At 37.6% G+C, this 21,695-nt stretch overlaps 1 protein-coding gene across 1 annotated transcript; it reads right to left on the bottom strand.

Annotated features, from left to right (window-relative positions):
- Window positions 1-15,765: 15,765 nt before the first annotated feature.
- Window positions 15,766-17,701, bottom strand: LOC138873149 (uncharacterized). The gene is made up of 3 exons (XM_070151588.1): window positions 17,594-17,701; window positions 16,728-17,063; window positions 15,766-16,569 (listed from the first exon to the last, which is right to left on the bottom strand). Exons 1-3 carry the CDS (start codon window positions 17,699-17,701, stop codon window positions 15,766-15,768), a joined length of 1,248 nt encoding a protein of 415 aa, XP_070007689.1.
- Window positions 17,702-21,695: the final 3,994 nt, after the last annotated feature.

Below are 21,695 nucleotides of genomic sequence, written 5' to 3'. Positions count from 1 at the left end.
ATCCACCCCATCCCTATATAAATCCCAAATCTATACCCGGCCTCCTAACTAAGCACCCCCCCTTTCTCTTGTTCATCATTGTCTTCAGACGATGCACACCAAACCCTAGCCTCTCTAACTCCCCATCGCCTGAAACCCGGCGGCAACAACGCCGCCGGTCACCACCTTAACACCCCTGAACCCCCTGACCATCCTCTATCCAAATCTGGTAGCCACTAAGCTCGAATCCTCCTGGAGTTTCTCGAATCTTCATTTGAAGATTCGAGTCAAACTCAGATCCAAACACAACCATCTCCGATGGTCTCCAAATTAACACCATAGTTTCCCTTGTCCTTCCTCATCATGAATTTGTTAGTAGCATGGTTCGAATCCTCCTGTAAATGCTCGAATCTTCATTTGAAGATTCGAGTGAAACTTGACCGTATCCCAACCTACCTCAAACTCACACCAGTTATCCACCTGACCCCCTCGTGCCTAGAACACCATTGGTTTGATTCGAATATACCTAGAAATGTTCGGATTTGAGATCGAAGAATCTGAAACCCTAAAAATTTCAAAACATGGAATTTGCCCGAATTAAATGAGGGATTGAGGTCTAAGAGACTTTAATCGAGGTATTCTCAATTGAGAATACTTCGAATAAAGTCTGTTTAGCCTCAAAAAGGTCTGAATTCAAAGTTAAGCTTGTGTCCGTATAGATTTGAAGATTCAAGGTATTTTCCTATTTTTTCTTTTTGTATTCTATGTGTATATTGTTGTTTGTTTCATTAGTCTGTGTAATTTTCCCATGACCTCAATTTCGATTCAAATTTTGTTCTGTTAAGTTCTGTGTATTGTTAACATGTTTGTATGCAAATTCAGTGTTCAATCTGAATTTAGGTTTTGTCCATTAGATATTAGACATTGGGTTTGTTGGATCAATTAGCTATTGCATTTCCCTGTTTAGCATAATCTGTAAGGACAGAATGTTTGTTTGATTTAGGAATTGGTTATTAGCTGCTAAACAGTTTAATTCAGATAATTTTATTAAGGTTTAGTCAGTTTTTGGTCTGGGGCAGTAATAACAGTAATAACAGTAGGATTTTAGGGGTACTTTGGGGAATGAAACAGTAAAAAACAGTGTGTTAGTGTTAATGTGTTATAGTGGAATGATAGTGGCTATTAATTAATCCTAATGGGGAACAAAGGGGAATGGAGAGTGCTGAATTTAAGGGAAAAAGTACCTTTAGTGGCTGATTTATTAGAAAATCAGCCTTAGTGCTATGAGAGTGGAGATTTCCTGATTTTTAAAAAGAGAAGGGGTCCGGGCAACATTAGGAAGGCAGACCTGTATAAGATAGGGGAATTGGGACTTACAGAAGGAGAATAAGAAAACCAGAGAGAGAGAACCAGATAGAGGGATACAAAAGAGAGAGAGAAAAACCAGAAAAAGAAGAAAGATAGAAGAGTTGAGGGAGAAGTATATACAAAGGGGAAGAGAACAGATAGAGGGAGAAAAAAAGAAAGAAAACTGAGCAGAAAAATCAGAAATAGAAATCTGAAAAGGAAAAAGAAAACAGAAAAAAAGAGAACACTCACACACACACACAATCTGAAACAGATATAGAAGAAGGAAAGAAAATCAGAAACATATTTTCCTTGAATCTGTCTGGGTCTGTTTGATCCTATTGTTGGTTTAAAATCTGAATTTTTTTTTAAAAAAAAAAAGTCCTGCTACTGTGTGTCTGGGTTTCACGGGTCCTGCAATTTCTTTTGTTTTGTTGCTGATGTTACTGCTGACATTTACTTCTTCTACCCTCATTTCCAGGTACATATCTGTAAACTCATGTCATGGAAAGCTTCAACATGACAAATAAATGAAGTTTGGAATTATAATTCTGTCTTCTACTCATCTAAGTTCATTAGTTTAAATTTCAGTTTCGTTTCATGTTGGTTATCATAGTAATATGCCTAACACCATAACTATTTAGTTAATCATTCCCTTTTGAAGTTCGTATAAGTGTTGTAATAATGTTATCTATTTCAGAATTTCATTAAGTGTAGTTATGTTCGAATTGTCAAGATAGGGAACATGGCAGAAAGTGGGTCATTAATTATATCTCGTAATATTGTTAGCTAAGTATAGAATAGAATGGAAGTATCAAGAAACTACATTACTAGTATATCTTGTCAAAAATTTAATTTTGTTTAGATTGATGTAAGTTGTATGTTGTTCATATATGACATGATAACGGGTATGTGTATAACCATAAGTGAAAGGTGAGTTGATATAGCTCGTTACGATGTTAGAATGTTATGAATGGTTCAGACGTACAACTATGTTACATGTAATGCAATTTTATTGAATCAATTTGTATAATAATTCTATTTCTTATCAACTTGATTCTTATCTACCATCGTAAACAAATTAACCAAACAATTGTAACTTTGGACTAAAAACAAGTATATGAGAAGGATATGGGATTTATAAGTGCGAATTGCAACATTTTATTTTAAAGATATGTAGAAATAGAGTTCACATTAAATAAAACAATGAAGATTCTTCGGAAACTATTAATTTGTTTGTCAAATTAAATTCTTTCCCAATTTTACATGCGATTCGATTTTTTGGACATCCTAATGTCGTATCCACGATAAAAAATGTTAGTTTTTTTTTAGTTACATGTTGTCTGTTTTCTTTTTCATATAATTAATTCTTTAAAATTTGAATAGTTTTGAGGTATATGATTCATATGTGTAAAATAAGACTTGCGGTCAACGCATAATAACAATTTATAGAGAATTTTATCAAAAAAATATTTTGTGAAATTAGGGATACGTTCGCGTGGCCTAAATTATTTCTTAAGGCAATTCGGATTATGCGTGCGCGCAACTTCGAGCAAACTTTTAATAAAGAGTTTCTTCGGAGGATGTTAAATTAAACCCGAGATGTGCAGTTCACTATTTCATCATACAAGAATAATGATGTTCTTAATTTTATTTTTTGAACATAAGTTTATTCTTATAATAAAAAATAATATTATCGATCTTATTGTGGACACGTATGCGTGACACGATTCTTCATGTTTATAAAATATATAACATGAATATACGTACGCGTGATTCGTTTCAAGAGAATCGTTAATTATAAACAATCTAAACAGAAGCGGTAACAAAATCATGCAATACAAAATGTATTTAGTAAAATCGAGATAATTGAGCCAAGTATATAAAAATAGTTAAGCGACCGTGCTAGAACCACGGAATTCGGGAATGCCTAACACCTTCTCCCGAATTAACAGAATTCCTTACTCGGATTTCTGGTTCGCAGAATAACAAACAGAGTCATATTCTCCTCAATTCGGGATTAAAACAGGTGACTTGAGACGCCTTAAAATTCCCAGGTGGCGACTCTGAAACAAACAAACAAATCCCATTTCGACTGTCCTTTAATTGGAGAAAACTCCCTACGCACCCTCGCGGGGGCGGAAAGAGGAGGTGTGACAAACACTATTTCCACTGTCACTGAACCACTAAGCTATTCTCAAGCTGCTATGCACCCTGGATGGCAGAAAGCCATGGATTCTGAACATGCAGCTTTGGAGCAAAACCAAACTTGGGAGTTGGTTGAATTGCCACTTGAAAAGAAGTCTTTACCTTGTAAATGGGTTTACAAGGTGAAACACAAATCGGATGGAACTCTTGAAAGATTAAAGGCACGATTGGTAATTCGAGGGGATATTAAGCGAGAAGGCATAAATTCAATGAGACCTAATCACCAGTGGTCAAGATGACCACAATTAGATGCATTCTCGTTGTGGCAGTGAAAAAGGGATGGCATATTTATTAAAAGATGTGAATAACGCTTTTTTACATGGTGAGTTACAAGAAGAAGTTTACATGAATCTTTCTAATGGGCTTCCTTCCACAAATCCTAACCTTGTTTGCAAACTTCAAAAGTCACTATATGGTTTGTGACAGGCCTCACGATAGTGGTACGTTCGATTTGGGGCTGCCTTAAACTTTAAAGGTTATTCTTCATCGCTCAATGATTATTCACTATTCTTTAAGAGGTCAGGGGACTCAATTTCTATTGTAGCTATTTATGTCGATGACATTTTACTCACTGGAAATGATCCATCAGAGATTGCAAAATTAAAAGATTTCTTGAATGATGAATTTAAAATCAAAGATTTGGGGGACTTACATTATTTACTAGATTTGGAAATACTTCAAGAACCACAAGGTGTCATCATCAGTCAGCGCAAGTTCACTCTTGACCTCCTTTTTGAGTTCAATTGTGTGAGTCTTCCTCCGGTTTCTTCTCCCTTGGATCTTTCTTGCAAGCTCTCCATTGACACTGGTGACTTACTATCTGATCCCACTTGTTATCGTCGCTTGATTGGCAAGCTCAACTATTTGACGCATACCCGACTAGATCTTTCATTTGCGGTTCAACACCTATCTCAGTTTATGCAAACTCTCACTGTTCCCTATTTTCAGCTGCTCTTAGAGTTCTTCGTTATCTGCGCATTGCTCCTGCCCAAGGGCTTTTTATGAGCAAAGATCCCTCATTTTCTATTCTTGCCTTCTGTGATGCCGATTGGGCTTCGTGTGTTGATTCCACAAGATCCATCAGTGGGTATTTCATAAGTCTTGGAGGTTCACCCATTTCATGGAAGTCCAAAAAGAAAGTTTTCGTCTTTTTGTGTTCAGTGGAAGCAGAGTATCGCTCAATGCGCCGCCTTGTTGCTGAATTAACCTGGTTGAACCGTCTCCTTCAAGATCTATCAGTACCTCCGACTCTTCCAATTCCTATTAACTCTGATAGTCAGGCAGCTTTACATATAGCTCGCAATCCCGTCTTCCACGAATGCATTAAACATGTGGAACTCGATTGTCACTTTGTGCGCCAACAATTTCTCTCTGGATTGATCTCTCTAAATTTTATTCTGTCTTCTTCCCAGCTCGCTGATATCTTCACAAAACCTTTGTCAAGGCCTTCTCATTTTTCCATACTTGGCAAGTTGGAGGTCTCTTCTCTCCCCTCCTACTTGAGGGGGGGGGAGGGGTTTGTTACCTCTGGTATTAATGGAGTAGATGAAGAAGACGTTAATGGAGAAAAAGGAAAAGGTAAACGTTCGATATATTCAAAGTTGTTTAATTCAACATTTGAGCCTCAGACAAATTAGACAATTGGGTCGTCTGCTCATTTAGTGACAATTGGGCCGTCTGCTCAATTTGTACAGACACATTATTTAGATAGAATTAAAATATTGGATCTCATTATGGATCATTCTATTCCCACATGAGTTTGTTATATAGGATTCCTTAGGTAGTTATTTTGTTATTCCTTTAGCCAATACTAGTTAGACACTTGTATAGGATTCATTGATTATTATTTTATTCTCTTAGCTCATAAATTGTATAAATAGGTACACATTCAATGAAAGAAGTAAGCAGAAAATTGTTCAATACTCTCTCGTTTATTTCACTCTTCTACAAAACTGCTTCTAAGTGTATTTTCCTCAAAAATGATTTTCAAAAAAGTATTTTTGGAGAGAAGCTATTTTTTTCTGCTTCTCCAAAATTGTTTCTGCTTCTCCTCAAAAGCATTTTTTTCAAACACTTCAATTTTTACTTTTTTTTTTTATAAAAAAAAGTGCTTATAGGATTGGAGATGCTTGGCCAAACAGATTAACATCTATAAAAGATGTTGTTTTTAACAAGAAACAAAATTGAAAGCGGCTAAGGTCAATAGATTAAACGGCAAATATTATTTTTAGGGTAAAATTCCTAATTTTTTTCAATGTACTAAAGCTCGGGAACATATGATTCACATGAATATTTAGTTAATTTTTGTTTTCTTGATTAATCCGAACATAGACCAGTTTTTTTTTGTCATACGCTTTAGAAAGAAGTCATGTTGTTTGAGTTGCCAATGAAACTAAACGTTGCGACTGTGTTGTCAAATTTGAACCTTAGAATAATAAATTACATTTGCTTAATTATTACTTCCTCCGGTCCACTTTAATTAATTTTTATTTGTTCTCACACATATTAAAGAATTTATCTTTTAGCATTAATTAACAATGTAATTGACCATATTAACCTTAATTTATTTACTGGAAATACAATAAAAATTCCTAGGCTCTTCACTCCAAGGGCAACTTTGGAAAAAAGAAGTTAATTCTTTCTTGATATTTAAAAAAATTAAATATTGTGGAAAAAAAAAGGCCAAAAAATCCATTAAAATGAACCGGACGGAATAATATTTTTTGCTATAATAGTTATCTAGGTATTATAATATGTAGTAAATATATAGTCAAATATGGACAAACCCCTAAAAAAAATTATGCCCCTTTTTTTCCCATTTACTGTAGGTAGTTGATCTTTTTGTAGGAATATAAATTTTATTAAAATTAAATCCATAAAAGAATTTAGATTATATTTTAAAATTCAAGATATATTGGACCAAATAAATATTATGGGCTAATATAATTGAGTTAATTATATAAGTCCAAAATGTATAGATTAAATAAATAAATCTTAATCCATTGGGCTAACCCATTTTAATTGGGCTACACGTGATAAACCCACTTCATTAAGCCCAAGATGTCATCTTCCTAGAGGCCCAGTTTGATGTCACGAGTCAAATGACGTGACACGCCAAGTCAAACAAAAGATCCAATAGGATCCTGCCACGTGTCAAAATGACAAGGCATGCCAAGCCAAATCAAAAGGCCAATGAAACCGCGCCACGTGTGCAAGTGACATGTTTTGGCCAATCAAATGCGTCCATGTCATACTTCAATTTAATTGATCAGAAAGAGTTTGTTCTTAGCATAACTCCTCCCTTCCACAACTATAAATAGGGGTCTTCATAACCCAGAAAAGGGACTAGAAGTTATAACAAGAAGCAAGAAAGAGCTCGTGGATCAAACGCTGCAAATTCCTCCACAAGTTTCAAGCTTCAAGCAATCAAGTTCAAGTTCAAGCTCAAGAATGAAGAACAAATCAAGATTCAAGGAGTACGAGTTCCAATCAAAGTTCGTGCTAGTTGAATTTAATATCATCGTTCGTGGCGACAAATATAGATTCAATATCAAGATCAAAGGCCCTTGAATTTATTTACTATTAAAAAGAAGAACCAGAGGATTCATAAAGAGTGTACACTCATATTATTTGAAATCAAATACTACGATTGTTGCAATATTTTCGGTCTTGATTTTATTTTCTCGATGCAATTTATTGTCTAAAAATTCGGGCACACCCAATGGGGCAATCTCTACCTCTCATCTCAATTTTTCAATCACCAAAATTTAAGAACATCACAAAGAAAATTAACCCCGAATCAACTTCCACCAGGGCTGCTAATTCCAAGTTCTACGCTGATGTACAAAGCATCCTCGATGTTACCTTTGGAAGCTTTAGACCGACTACAAGGATCAAGGCAAGCTCTCTAGGACAACAAACACTCCAAGTGCCGTCTACTTTAACCCCTCTTTCCGGATCTTCATCCCCAAAAGGAGCAAGATCTTCCACAAACGCACCCGAAGGAGGAAGCGATGTTGCTGAAAAGATTAAGAAAACTCTTGCTCTGCTTAACCTCTCAGGATCCAAGAACTCTATTATGAAGGGAGATGATGATGCTTCAAGTGATGAATCCTCTCCACTTACACCGCATAACGTGAGCCATTTGAGAATCGATTGTGTGACAATCTATGCTACTCCCCATTATCTACAACAATCATACAAGCCATGGTGACAAATACTTCATATGTGGAAGAGCAGTTGGCAAACTTGACGGAAGCAATCGCTGGCTTGACCAAGTGCATGCAAAATCAAGACGCTAGAATTGACAAGCTAACAAACACGGTGGGAATCTTGATGGAAGAAGAATATACACATGCACTTGGAAAACTCCCAGAAGTTCAAGAGATCGATCCTCCCCCAAGACAAGTAGCATCCGCTAAGGCTATCCCCGTCTCATCTGAAGAGATGATTCTAATTGATCAACTAAAAGAGTTCATTGAAGGAACCATTAAGAACAAGAATGAAGTTTCTTCCAAGTACTCCCTCACTAAAAGAGTTCATTGAAGGGTCGATATGTTGAAGATGCCTGCTGGTTATCAACCTCTAAAGTTTCAACAGTTTGATAGAAAAGGTAATTCAAAGCAACATGTGTGCACTTTGTTGAGACGTGCAACAATGCTGGGACTTATGGAGATTATATTGTCAAGCAGTTTGTCCGCTCGCTAAAAGGAAATGCTTTTGACTGGTACACAGACCTCGAGGTTGGATCTATTGATAGCTGGGATCAACTAGAGCAAGAGTTCCTCAATCGCTTTTATAGCACGAGACGTACTGTGAGTATGATAGAATTTACAACAACTTGTCAACGAAAGGGTGAACCAGTTATCGACTTTATCAATCGTTGGAGTAATGCAAGCCTCAACTGCAAAGAGAGACTTAGTGAAGCTTCTGGCATAAAGATGTGCATCCAAGGCATGTATTGGGGACTCTGCTACATCTTTGAAGAACTTGCAACTCGTGCCCATGACATGGAATTGAGCATGGTGATCGAGTTCGACCCTACACCACTATAAAGTGGCAAGAGCGATCGATGATACCTTTTCAACACATCACCTGTGAAGTTCATGACGAAGGTGAGCAAGAAGTAGAGTATGAAATCCACTTCTTTTCAAGATAAGACAAGTGGAAAGTTGACTCTAAAAGAAATGCAAATGAAAGAGTACTCATTTCTGGATTCTGATGTGCCAGCCATTTTCGAAGAACTCCTCGAATTAAATCTCATTTAGCTTCCAGAGATGAAGCGACCAAATGAAGCTGGAAAAACAAATGACCCAAATTACTACAAATACCATCGACTTGTGAGCCACCCTCTAGAGAAGTGCTTTGTCTTAAAGGACAAAGTTATGGACTTGGCTCGTGAAAAGAAGATCGTGCTTGAAGATGAGAAGGCAAGTGCGAACCAAGTCTCTATCACCTTTGGCTCATTCAGTCTAGATGAGTTATGCAGTTTAAAAGAAATCAAAGATGAAGAATAATTGGAGAATAACAAAGTCAAAGTAGACCACCATGATGATGATGAAGGTTGGACATTGGTAACTCGCCGTAGGCACCACAATAAGATCCCACAAAAAGAATCAATAGAACAACTAATAAGGAAAATGATGGTGAAAAGGCCAAGGAGATGGAATCCAGTTAAGTATTTGAAGAAAGCAAAAGTGGAGGTGCACCATCCTCAAAAGCCACGACATCTAGTGACCTTGGAAGAGTTCTTACCAAGTTGGTTTCGCACGAAGATTTCCCATGAGGGCATTGAGGCCTCGTGTTGCCATGCTGACAAAGGGGAAGAAAAGAGTGATGACCTACCATTGACACCATCTTCGGAAAAGCTCATCGAGTCCATTCCTCAAGAATTTAATGCTTGTGAGAAAAAAGTTATGTTCATGAATAACGATCTTCTACTTGGTGACACTCCTCATAACCGCCCATTATACCTGGTTGGCTATATGCATGATTAAAGGGCATGACTTCATGTGATCGATGCAAAGACTTCATACTAAAAGAGCTGAGGTGACTGCTGGTAGAGCCAAAGCTATTACTGAGGAGGTACAACCCAACACGAATAAATCTTATATAGGGATATTGCATCTTATGGCAAGAAAGTAAGTCCTGCACTCCAATATGTCCCTAAAAGGAAGAAAGATGAAGGTGAATAATCTAATCTCCAAACTAACATGCTAAAGGAGTTAACTCTTCTGGTAAAACGAATTGAGGTAGTAAAGTTGTCCTCAAAGCCACTTGCAGAGTTTGTGGCCCAAAATCGTTAGCAAAATGTGGCACTCCCTACAAAGCAAACAGATGAAGGCTCTGATCCTAACACTTACAAGCTATTTGCAAAAGCTGGATACAATCCCAATGAGCCATCAAAGTTAGGGAAGCTCCCATCAGAAGCTGTGATGAGGCAACCACGTGAAGGTTTGGGATACAAGCAATCGTCACCAGTACACATCTCCATAAGAAGGGCGAGCAATAATTATATCACTGTAGAAGACAAATCTACCGCTTCTAATAAGCCTTCTGTCTTTGATCGACTTGCAAAATCAATTGTGAGAACTTCTGTATTTCAGAGATTGGGTCCCTTAAAGAAGAGGAATGAGTTCTAGAGAAATTATCGAAACACAAAAACACCTGCTTCGCCCAAAATTCAGAAGATCTTTAAGGATTTCCAAAGTCTGGTTCCTTCTGAATGAAGCAACAAACAAAAGCCATGGTTTCGTGTGATGAGGTACTAAAGGTGAAGCCATACACTATGGTCTACACTAAAGAACGGGATGAAGATGAAGAAAGTGTGGGTTCTTTGTATCACGTTAGTGCACTAGGCGAGAATGGTATTTCATTTCTAATGGAGGATGATGAGAAATTGGAGGATGTTTCATCGTGTTTTCACATATCCTTAAATGATGGGGACCCTCAAGAAGATGAAGATGCGAAAGGCGCACCCCTGAAACTTGAAGAAGGGGTGAAGGCAATGATTGACCTTAAAAGAAGTTTACCTTAGTATTGATGAAGAACCAAAATCCTCCTACCTAAGTGCTTTGCTAGAAGTTGATGAAGAAAACACTTATATTGAGTTACTCAAGGAGTTTAAGGATGTCTTTGCTTGGAGTTACAAAGAAATTCCTGGCTTGGACTCAAAAGTCGCAGTCTATTACCTTGCGGTCAAGAATGGCGCTCATCCTGTTAAGCAAGCTCAAAGGCGCTTTAGGCCGGACTTGGTTCCCCTGATTGAAACCGAACTTAACAAACTCATTGAAGCTGGATTTATTCGAGAAGTTAAATACCCAATATGGGTTTCAAGTATTGTCCCGTAAGGAAGAAGAATGGCCAGATTCGAGTGTGCATGGACTTCAGTGATCTCAACAATACGTGTCCCAAAGATGAATTTCCGCTTCCTATTCCAAAGCTGATGATCGATGCTACTTCTAGGTATGAGGCAATGTAGTTAATGGATGGTTCGTCAGGCTATAACCAAATTCGCATAGCACGAAAATATAAAGAGCTCACTGCATTCCACACAACCAAAGGTATTTATTGCTACAAGGTAATGCCTTTTGTCTTGAACAACGCCGGTGCTACTTATCAAAGGGCTATGCAGAATATCTTTGACGACATTCTTCACAAAAATATCGAATGCTATGTGGACGACTTGGTGGTAAAATCAAGAAAGAGGGGCGACCACTTGAAAGACTTGAGAATGGTATTTGAGTTGCTCCGGAGGTACCAACTTAGGATGAATCCATTGAAATGCGCCTTTGGAATTACTTCTAGAAAGTTCCTTGGTTTCATTGTCCGACATCGAGAGATCGAAATTGATAAATCCAAAATGAATGCCATTTTAAAGATGCATGAGCCTCACAATATTCATGAATTGAAAAGTCTGCTAGGAAAGTTAGCGTACCTTAGGAGATTCATCTCAAACCTAGCTGAGAGGTGCCAACCATTCAGTCGCCTTATGAAGAAAGGTGTCCCTTTCAAATGGGACCAAACGTGTAGCAATGCCTTTGAGAGCACTAAATCCTACATGATGAAACCTCCGGTTTTAGCAGCCCCTATACCTGGAAAGCCATTGATACTATACATTGCAGTGCAAGAAAGATCTGTTGGAACACTGTTGGCCCAAGAAAATAGTGAGGGGAAAGAAAACTCTGTTTACTACTTGAGTAGGATGATGACACCAAATGAGGTGAATTATTTGCCAATTGAAAAGTTGTGTTTGGCGCTAGTCTTTCCAATTCAAAAGTTGAAGCACTACTTTCAAGCTCATGTTGTTCGTCTTATTTCTAAAGAAAATTTCATCAAGTTCGTAATGTCAAAACCTGTTCTCAGTGATCGACTAGCGAGATGGTACCTCCAATTTCAACAATTCAAGATTTTGTGCATCCCTTAAAAGGATGTAAAAGGACAAGCATTGGCACACTTCTTGGCAGATCATCCGATACCCGATGACTGGGAGCTAACTGACGAACTACCTGATGAGGATGCAATGGTCGTTGAAGTTCAACCTCCATGGAAGATGTACTTTGATGGTGCTGCACATCGCGGAGGAACTGGTGTTGGCATAGTATTTGTCACTTCCCAAGGTGAAGTATTGCCCTACTTCTTCACCTTGACACAACTCTATTCCAACAATGTTGCTGAGTAACAAGCATTAATACCTGAGCTCGAAATGGCTGTTGATATGAAGCTGTTGTAGTTGCAAGTCTTTGGTGACTCCCAGTTGGTGATCAACCAGCTTTTATGTAGTTACGAGGTCAAGAAACCTGAACTACGCCCATATCATGATTATGCTAAAAATTAATGGGGTGGGTCGGTGACGTGACTATTCAACATGTGCTAAGGAAAGAAAATAAGAAGGCTGATGATTTAGCTGCCCTAGCTTCATCAGTAACCCTGCATGATCAAGCGCAAGTTACTGTCTGCTAAAAATGCGTAATACCGCCGCCAAATGAGGCTAAAGGTGAAGAAAATGAACTTAAACATCTTGTCGTTGTTTCTGAAGTTGAGAAAGAAGAATGGAGACAACCCATTATCAACTACTTATGATATGGGATACTTCCAGAAAATCTAAGGACAAGGACTAAAATCCGTCGTCGTGTACCTCGCTTCCTTTACTACAAAGATACTTTATATAGAAGGTCATTTGAGGGAGTATTCTTGCGATGCTTAGGGGAAGAAGAAGCATACCAAGCTTTGCAAGAGGCACATTCTGGGGTATGTGGGTCACACCAGTCCGGACCAAAGTTCCACTTCCATATAAAAAGGATGGGATATTATTGGCCAACGATGGAAAAAGATTGCTTGGATTATGCTCGAAGATGAAAGGTTTGTCAATTCCATGCGAATTCTATTCATCAACCTCTTGAAGTGTTGCACCTGACTGTTGTATCCTGGTCGCTTGATGCTTGGGGATTGGATGTTGTTGGACCACTACCAAAGTCCTCTGGTGGGCACCTATACATCTTGGCTGCAACTGACTACTTCTCAAAATGGGCTGAAGCTGTTGCTCTTAAGGAGGTAAAGAAGGAAAATGTTGCAAGTTTCATCCGAGTAAACATAATCTATCGCTTTGGCATTCCTCGTTACATAATAACGGATAATGGAAAGCCATTCGATAATAGGTTGATGAACAAGATTTATGATCTCTTTGGCTTCAAGCAACGTAACTCTTCGATGTACAATGCTGCTGCCAATGGTCTAGCTGAGGCATTCAATAAGACTCTATGCAACTTATTTAAAAAAGTCGTCTCCAAATCCAAACGAGATTGGAATGACCGTATGGAAGAAGCTCTATGGGCATATAGGACGACTCACCACACGCCAACACAAGCAACCCCTTATTCACTCGTTTATGGAGTTGAAGCCATCTTGACACTCGAGCGTCAAATACTTTCATTATAACTGGCTATTCAAGAAGGGGTCACTGATGAAGAAAATGCTCGACTTTGATTAGAAAAGTTGGAGGCTCTTGATGAGAAGAGGTTGGAAGCTCAATAGAGTCTTGAATGTTATCAAGCTCGATTGTCTCGCGCCTTCAATAAAAGATTCGCCCGAGATTCTTTTAAGTAGGAGATCAAGTCCTTGCCATACAAAGACCCATTATTACTTTCCATAAACCTATAGGGAAGTTTACTTCAAAATGGGATAGGTCATATGTCGTACAATAAGCTTACTCAAGTTGGGATTACAAGCTGGTTGATGCAGATGGCATGAGAATCGGCACTATCAATGGCAAGTTTTTGAAGAAATATTATCCTTGAAGTTGTAACTCTCCTTGACGCATGAGCCTAAACTACATGTTTCTACACTCCCGACCCGCATGAGTCTAAATTGTGTACGACCCACCAAAAAAAAGAAGAAAAAAGAGTCTGCTAGGTTGAAAACCTCGAAAGAGGCGGCCTGGGCAAAAGTTAGGACATAAAAAAAAGAAAAAAATTACCCTTTCTGAACTACGGTATGACTTGTCCTCTTCACCGAGGTACGTAGGCAGCTTAGATTGTCATTATGAGTTCAGTCCCATTAGTTAAAAATATACATAATCCCCCAATCGTTTTCCAAATGAAGTACGATGGAATGTAATCCATTCAATCAACACTTAAAAATCGAGCTGAGATACCATTCTTCCGTTAAACTTTATATATCATTTGATTTAAAGGGGGAAAGTTGCTATGGTAAATTGGTGTCTCCAATGAAATCATTAAGATCTTTTTGGGGGCTGCCAAGCATTTGCATTGAAGTCCGGGGATCCGCTATGCCTTTATGTTCGCCAAACCTTCAGGTTTTGTTTTGGTGTGCCTTCACGATATTTCAAATTCAGTGAGACTTGAACAAAGATATTTGGTGATAATGAAGCTCTTGAATTTCAATTTTTGACAATTAAAAAGGTCTTACAATCTCAAGGCTTCCATACCAAGATACAAAAATTTTGGTGAAGTCGCGCTAATTTGGAACTGTCTGGCATATCAAAAATCAAAGTCGATTTCGAACTATCATATAAACTATCCTTAAGGAATTAAATTTTATATTTTGGATATGTATTAGATTTTGAAGTTTAGTTTCTAATAAATCAATTGGTTCATGATTTCGATGTTAGCTTCAAGATACAAAACTTTTGGCGCAGTCGCGCAAATCTGAAGTCGTTAGTGTGTCGGAATTTAGTATTGACTTCGAAATAATATCTGAAACTATCCTTAAGGCATTAAATTTGCATTTTGGATATGTTATATATTTGGAAATTAAGTTTCCAATAAATTAAACGGTTTGTGATTTTGACATTCCTACATCAAGATACAAAATATTTGGCGAAGTTGCGCAAATCTGAAATCGTTAGTATGTCAGAATTTAGTATTGAATTCGAAATAATATCTGAAACTATACTTAAGGAATTAAATTTTGCATTTTGGATATGTTATATATTTGGAAGTTAAGTTTTCAATATATCAAACGGTTCATGATTTCGACATTCCTACATCAAGATACCAACGTTTTGGCGAAGTTGCGCAAATCTAAAATCGTCAGTGTGTTAGAATTTAGTATTGAATTAGAAATATTATCTGAAACTATCCTTAAGACATTAAATTTTATATTTTGGATATGTAATAGATTTTGAATTTAAGTTTCCAATAGATTAAACAGTTTGTGATTTCGACATGTCTACATCAAGATATAAATATTTTGGTGAAGTCATGCAAATTTGAAATCGTCGCCGTGTCAGAATTTAATATTGATTTCGAACTATTATCGGAAACTATCCTTAAGGAATTAGATCTTGCATTTTGGATGTATTATATATTTGCAAGTTAAGTTTTCAAAAAATCAAGCGGTTCATGATTTTGACTTTTCTACACCATTATGATTATTTTGTGAGACTGCACAAATCTGAAATTTTCAACCTAGTGAAATCTAAAGTTGGTTTCAAAAATATTATCTGGGGTGATTCTGAAGGTTTTTTATTTTAAGTTTTGGATATGCTTTAGATATTGAAGTCTAATTTTCGTGAAATCAAACGGTTCATTATTTGGAATCTCCCACGGCAAGATATAACTCTTTCATTACAAGTGCGTAAAGCTGAAAATGATGCGACTAAGATAAACGTCAGGCAATGTAAGCAAAAGAGAAGCAATCATATTTAAGATGAAATAAATATCCATTAGGTCAATCTAATATAAAGATAAAAGGGGAGATAATTCTAATAGTCTAATCTAAACAAAACTTGTAGTTGATCAATTCTTGACAGTTAGTCTCCAGGTTCTTCTTCTTCTCCTCCAAATTGGCCGAATCATCAACAGTCAGCAAATTTATGTTGTCATATAAAGAGACCTCAGTCTCGGCAGCTGAAACTTTTGCCTGAATCTCTTCAACCTCCTTTTGAGTCGCTTCTATAACACCTTCGAGGTTCTTTCTCTCTTGTTGTAATGTCTGCATCTTCTTCACAACTCTCTTCAGTTTCTTTTCACTAGAGGAAACTTTCTTGACTTTCTTACTTGCTTCAAGTTTGAACGATTCAAGATGCTCCTTAGCTTTGGAAATCTGCTCCAGCTTCTCATCTTGACTCGTCTTATCAGCCAAATTGGATCGCTCTTGGTCATATGAAGCAGCAAGCTCGAAAAGAGAATCCAGTAAACACTCTAATGGAGAAAGATCTAAAATATTCGCCTTTTTCATATCTTCAAAAATCTCAGTGATTTGCTCCCTATAAGATGAGAGCAGTTCTGCACGAGTTTTGGAAAGTCTGTTGAAAATATCCTCCCAAAGTCCCAAGATGAATTCCTTTTTGCGATTAAAGACATTGTTCTTTCCTTCAAAAATAGATACTGATGTATTTGTCATTGGTGGAACGCGAGTTATCTCATTTAGAGTTTGTCTTTTTAGGGCTTTGTCATGAGGAAGAGATGATGCCTTTGAAGATGACTTCACTTTAGACGTAGGCCTTCCAATAGATTTATCACTCACTTGTGGTTTGTCATGTAGGGATACCATCGGATGCCCAATGGCGTTTAACTGCATAAGGAAAAGGCAAAGAAAGTAGGTAATTTATAGTGAAGCTATTCATTCAAAAAAAAGAAGGAAAAAGGCGAGATGATTGTAGTTTACCTCTTTGTTACAAGTTTTATGTGTTCTTGAGGGACTATCAACACTTGGAACCTCTACGTCTCTACTGGGTTAGGATGTTTCCTTTTCCAATTTTGATCTTCATTGGTACTCTGGCTTGTATCTTGAGGAACTTGCGTGCTAAATGGAAGAACTAGAGGGTGTTTCTCTATATTTGTTGAAGTGCACACCACCTCTTTCAAAGCAGCCTTTGAGGATTTAAGCTTCCTTTTCTTATATTGTGTAACTACTTTTGGGATTGGAGTAAGTGGTTCTTTGACTTTTGAGAGTGTCTTTCCAACACCTTGATCTTCACCTCCTAAAGGAGTAGTAGATTTTAGCCCAACATTGTCTATCAGAGCTTGTAAATTATTTTCGAGAAACTTCCCATGTTCTTTGTCCCACTAAGACATATAATTGGTGGAAAAAGGATTCTCCACATGATATCCTGTTGGGGGGGAAACCGCACGTGACATAGACCGATATAGTATGCAAATCCTCCAAAATCTAAGTCCTTCATCTAGAGAGGCGCTACGGATATCATTCTCCAAAAAACGGGGTTGTTTTGGTAAAACCCAAATTGACGACCAAACCGATACGGGATATATGGCTCGATAATGAATGAGTTATCGTACCTCAAAGGAAGGTAATTAAAACGTAACCTCATGAAGTAATTTGACTACAACTCTTGAGGGGCATCGTTATCCATATAATAATAAGGACGAGAATTGGTTAACATTATTGGTGTCCAAACTATATCCTTTCCATTGTGGATGCGTTTTGTTGCATACTTCTCGTCAAAGTACCACACAGCTCCCTCTCCTTAGTATGCCACCATCAAAGGGACAAGCGGACCCTTAGCAAGTGGATAATGGGTTTTGAGGTAATGTGCAAGCCAGCCGTAAACATAATGGATGGGAAAATAAACTTTGACCTGATCAAGTTGGGAAGAACACGAAATCTTATTCAAACCATGATAAATACTCGCCAAAACTGGGATCGCAAGGCTAATCTTTCTCCTGCTTGCCATCATGCTTGTCATCTTAAAAGTCTCGGGACGAATGAAGTTCTCTGCGTTATAGGGAAACACGAAAGCACATAGCCAAATTGATAAGAAGGCTGCTATATATGTTTCATCTTTCTTGTCAGACCTCACCCTAAGCTTGGAGAATATAGCTTCTTGATCACTCGACCACCTAGTTGTCTCGGGAATAACTCTGTTAGGATTATGTGTCGACTTTAGGTGCGCGAATTTCTTTTCCTTTCGTAGTGGAGCAGGTTTATATATTAAAGCTTTTTTATACCAATTTTTTTTCACTTGCTCAAGGAGACCTTTTGGTTAATACCCGTACCTTCCTTAAGGTGATGGAAGGTAGCAAATAAATACTCGCAAGATCGAGGAATAAATCTCATATGTTTTTCGTCCAAACTGATAAGTTCTGTTGTCTCAGGTACCACTTCTTCGTACGGAGAACCCGCAATGGGCAGACCTCCAAGGATATGTAAGTCCCAAAGAGAGATAGATAGTTCCCAAGCTGATATAAGAAGCGTGTTCGTCTTGGGGCACCAAGCCTTACAAAAATGCTTACAAAATGTTCGAGTTTCGATCATAAGTGAAAAGTGAGGCATAAATAGCATCATAAATCTTTGTTGTACTAAGGATTTCTTGGCTTCCACCAAGTACATCTTCATCCCATTCCCAATATCCTAGAATATGACGATACTCGCCCTCGATTGTTGTTGTGTTTCCCCAACGTACTTCGCCTTGAATTATGAGACGTCCTAAGTTTGGAAGGGTGCTAGCAATGTTTACGTGGCGATGGATTTGTGCTTGGAGAGACCACATCTTGGACAATAGATTAGAAGTAGACTTTTGCTCCAAGGTCCAGTTTTTTACATAAAGGGAGTTCCTCAAAGAAGGCCATGAGGCTGCATACCGGCTAGCTTGTGGGGTGTGAACCAAAATCTTGGTTTGTTCTATGCCATCTTCAATCTCGATTACGAGATATCTAAGTTTGGAGAAAGGTGAGGTATAATCTCTGAAATTTGTCATATCTTCGGGCTGCAAAAGAAAAGAAAAAAATGAGTTATCAAAGTCCAAATCAAGAATATTAGAATGTTGAGTCATAAAGCTACTAAAGAGGAGGTTGGGCATGTAAAACCATATTCTATAACTGGTACTTTGCCATTGATAAGAGATATGCAGGATGAGGGTTTTGATGTTCAAACTTCTGGCTATGGCTTAATGGCTATATACCATGCAAAGAATGAATATTATCTACTGTCAGATATGTGCTAAGGTTACCATGTCTTTGCAAATGTCATTTCACAGCTGGAAGATAGATATGAGGTTTGATTACGTCATAATTCAGAGAATGGTTGACAAGAATAAGGTTTGATATAATATATGAAAAGTAGCTCGATGACTTCTGCTATAGTTTTATTATGCTATAGTACTACTGGTTCTGTGTTGAATCTTGACTAATCTTTCTAAATACTAGAGAAGAAATTTAGCTTCTATTTGAGTTCATAATTAGATTCTTAAAAGTAAAAAAAAAAAGAATATTAGAATGGGCCTAAATGGATGAAATGGTCTTCAATATTCGGACCACCTTGAGAATAATCTCTCCAATAGTCGGGTTATTTTGAGAGTAATCTCTCCGATAGTCGAACCACATTAAGAGCAATCTCTTCGACAGTCGATGCACATTGAGAGCAATCTCTTCGATAGTCGGGGTACATTGAGAGTAATCTCTCCGATAGTCGGAGCACATTGAGAGTAATCTCTCCGATAGTCGGATCACATTGAGAGTAATCTCTCCGATAATCGGGGCACATTGAGAGTAATCTCTCCGATAGTCGGGACACATTGAGAGTAATCTCTCCAATAGTCGAGCCACATTGAGAGTAATCTCTCCGATATTCGGGCAAAGATGAGAACTCATCCCCTCACCCACCAAAATTGACTTCTTCGTGCATGGATTATTTTGTTAAACAAGAAAACATCCTTCTTGTTTGACCTTAAAAAAAGTAAAGAAAATGCAAGGGAATTAAAGAAGAAAAAATCACCTTTCCGCAGGCTCCCTAAACGTCAAAGGTCGAAGTAAAATTGACTTTAAGAATGAGCTGGTTATACCCAATTACCATGAGAATGCGGGGTTTATATAGCTAATGAAACATGGCATTAAAAGGTTGTTAGGCGATGTGGGATCAGGTGTAAGGCGGCATCAACAATCCTTTCCCAACATGAAAAGGAAACATAAATGGATGTCTCCTGAAGGGCGGCGAAAAGGATTTGTAGAAATAGCGTGGGATAGCCACCTTTTTACATGGTATTTCGTGTTTATCCATTATTTTTAATGTTGAGCAAAAATAATCACTACTCTATTAAAATTAATACGAAAAGATATTTTTGCGCTTTCTTCATGAGTACTGTGTAAATATTAAGGACATGGTATCCTTAACATTTACACTGCACACATGAAGTTAAGGACTTCCATGTCCTTAACATTTACACTGCACATATGAAGTTAAGGACTTGACAGGATTCTTTGTCCTTAATATTTGCACAGGATTCATGAAGTTAAGGACACAATATCCTTAATATTTACACAACACTCATAAAGTTAAGGATAATATGTCCTTAACATTTACACTGCATATATGAAGTTAAGGACATGAAGTCCTAAAGTTTAACAACAAAAGGTGTAAATACAAGTTAAGGACATTATGTCCTTAACATTTACACTGCACATATGAAGTTAAGGACGTCATGTCCTTAATATTTACACTGCACATATGAAGTTAAGAACATGATAGGACACTTTGTCCTTAATATTTACACAACATTCATGAAGTTAAAGACACCATGTCCTTAATATTTACACAACATTCATGTCTAGCACAAGAGTATTTTCGTCCAGACAGATAAAAAATTATTAAGCACTAATTAAAGAGTAAATATATTTTAAATAATAACTAAAGAGTAAAAATATCTCTAATTAGTGACTAATTGTGCACCCCAAAAATTTGTTTGATGCAACTGAAAATTGGATTAAGTTGGCGATTAAATATGGTGGATAAGTATTCGTGTCCTAAGAATGGAATTAAGCCGAGATGAATCTTACATGTTCCTGACTTCTCGTAAGTGCCTTATGACTTCTCGTGCACAATGATAACAATTCAATATGAATTTGTCAAGCCTTATGAGGTCCGAAAACATCACGTGGTACGTGTAGGAATTTAGTTCATCAACTGGATAAAACTTTCTAAAAGATTATTTCCATTGGAACATTCATGATAGGCTATAATTACGTATTTTAATCGCTTATTACACTCTAATTTATTACACTTTAATTGAGTTTAAACTTTAATCGCTAGTGTTTTGCACTAATTGTGTGTTTTATGCGTTGTAGGAGTGATTCCAAACTAGGTAGATGTTATGGAATGAATTCAAGTAATTTGGAACTTTGAACTATGAGTAAAAGCCCAAGGAATTAAGCCGGGATCGTATTCGGGAATCAACGGATGATAGAGCAACGGAACGAAGAATCGAGTAGGCATATTATGCACTGTCTAGTAAAATGCACATACCCTTTCGCTCGGACCTCCATTTGGGCTCCACAATATAAGGTTGGAAAGCTAACTCAAAGAGATACAACTTTCATGTTTTACGTTTTTCCAAATTCCCAACTGAACAGGGTGAAAAGTGTGCGTAAAGTGCGTGGCCGAGCTCAGGATGCGCTCGTCAAGCAGAATCAAAGTGGATATGCGTGGTTTGACGCGGTTCAAGCGCGGCCGCGCACGTCCTGTCCGAAAAATGTGTCCTTTTTCGCGTAGGAGAAGGTGTAATTGTTTGGGCCCAACCCTACTTGGTATATATACATGAAAAAATGGTATTTTGAAGACCTTTGGCATACTTTTGATATAATTTAGACCTAAGGAGGCTAAGGAGACCGGGGATTCAACCTAAAGAGGCAAGAACACATTAGGAGTAAGGCGGAGAATTCGTCCACGAGTTTTTCACTTCCTTCTTC

This window comes from Nicotiana sylvestris, chromosome 7 (assembly GCF_000393655.2).
Source record: "Nicotiana sylvestris chromosome 7, ASM39365v2, whole genome shotgun sequence".
Lineage (NCBI taxonomy): Eukaryota > Viridiplantae > Streptophyta > Magnoliopsida > Solanales > Solanaceae > Nicotiana > Nicotiana sylvestris.
Note: the sequence above shows the minus strand (reverse complement) of the source record. Positions and strands in the feature narration are given on the sequence as shown.

Excerpts from the sequence above, each read along its gene's own strand:
- LOC138873149 (XM_070151588.1), bottom strand. The coding sequence starts at position 17,701 with ATGACAAGCATGATGGCAAGCAGGAGAAAGATTAGCCTTGCGATCCCA. Across the intron at positions 17,064-17,593 it reads GTTCTTCCCAACTTGATCAG|TGGGACAAAGAACATGGGAA; the intron begins GTCAAAGTTTAT and ends TATATGTCTTAG. Across the intron at positions 16,570-16,727 it reads AAAGGAAACATCCTAACCCA|TTAAACGCCATTGGGCATCC; the intron begins GTAGAGACGTAG and ends TTCCTTATGCAG.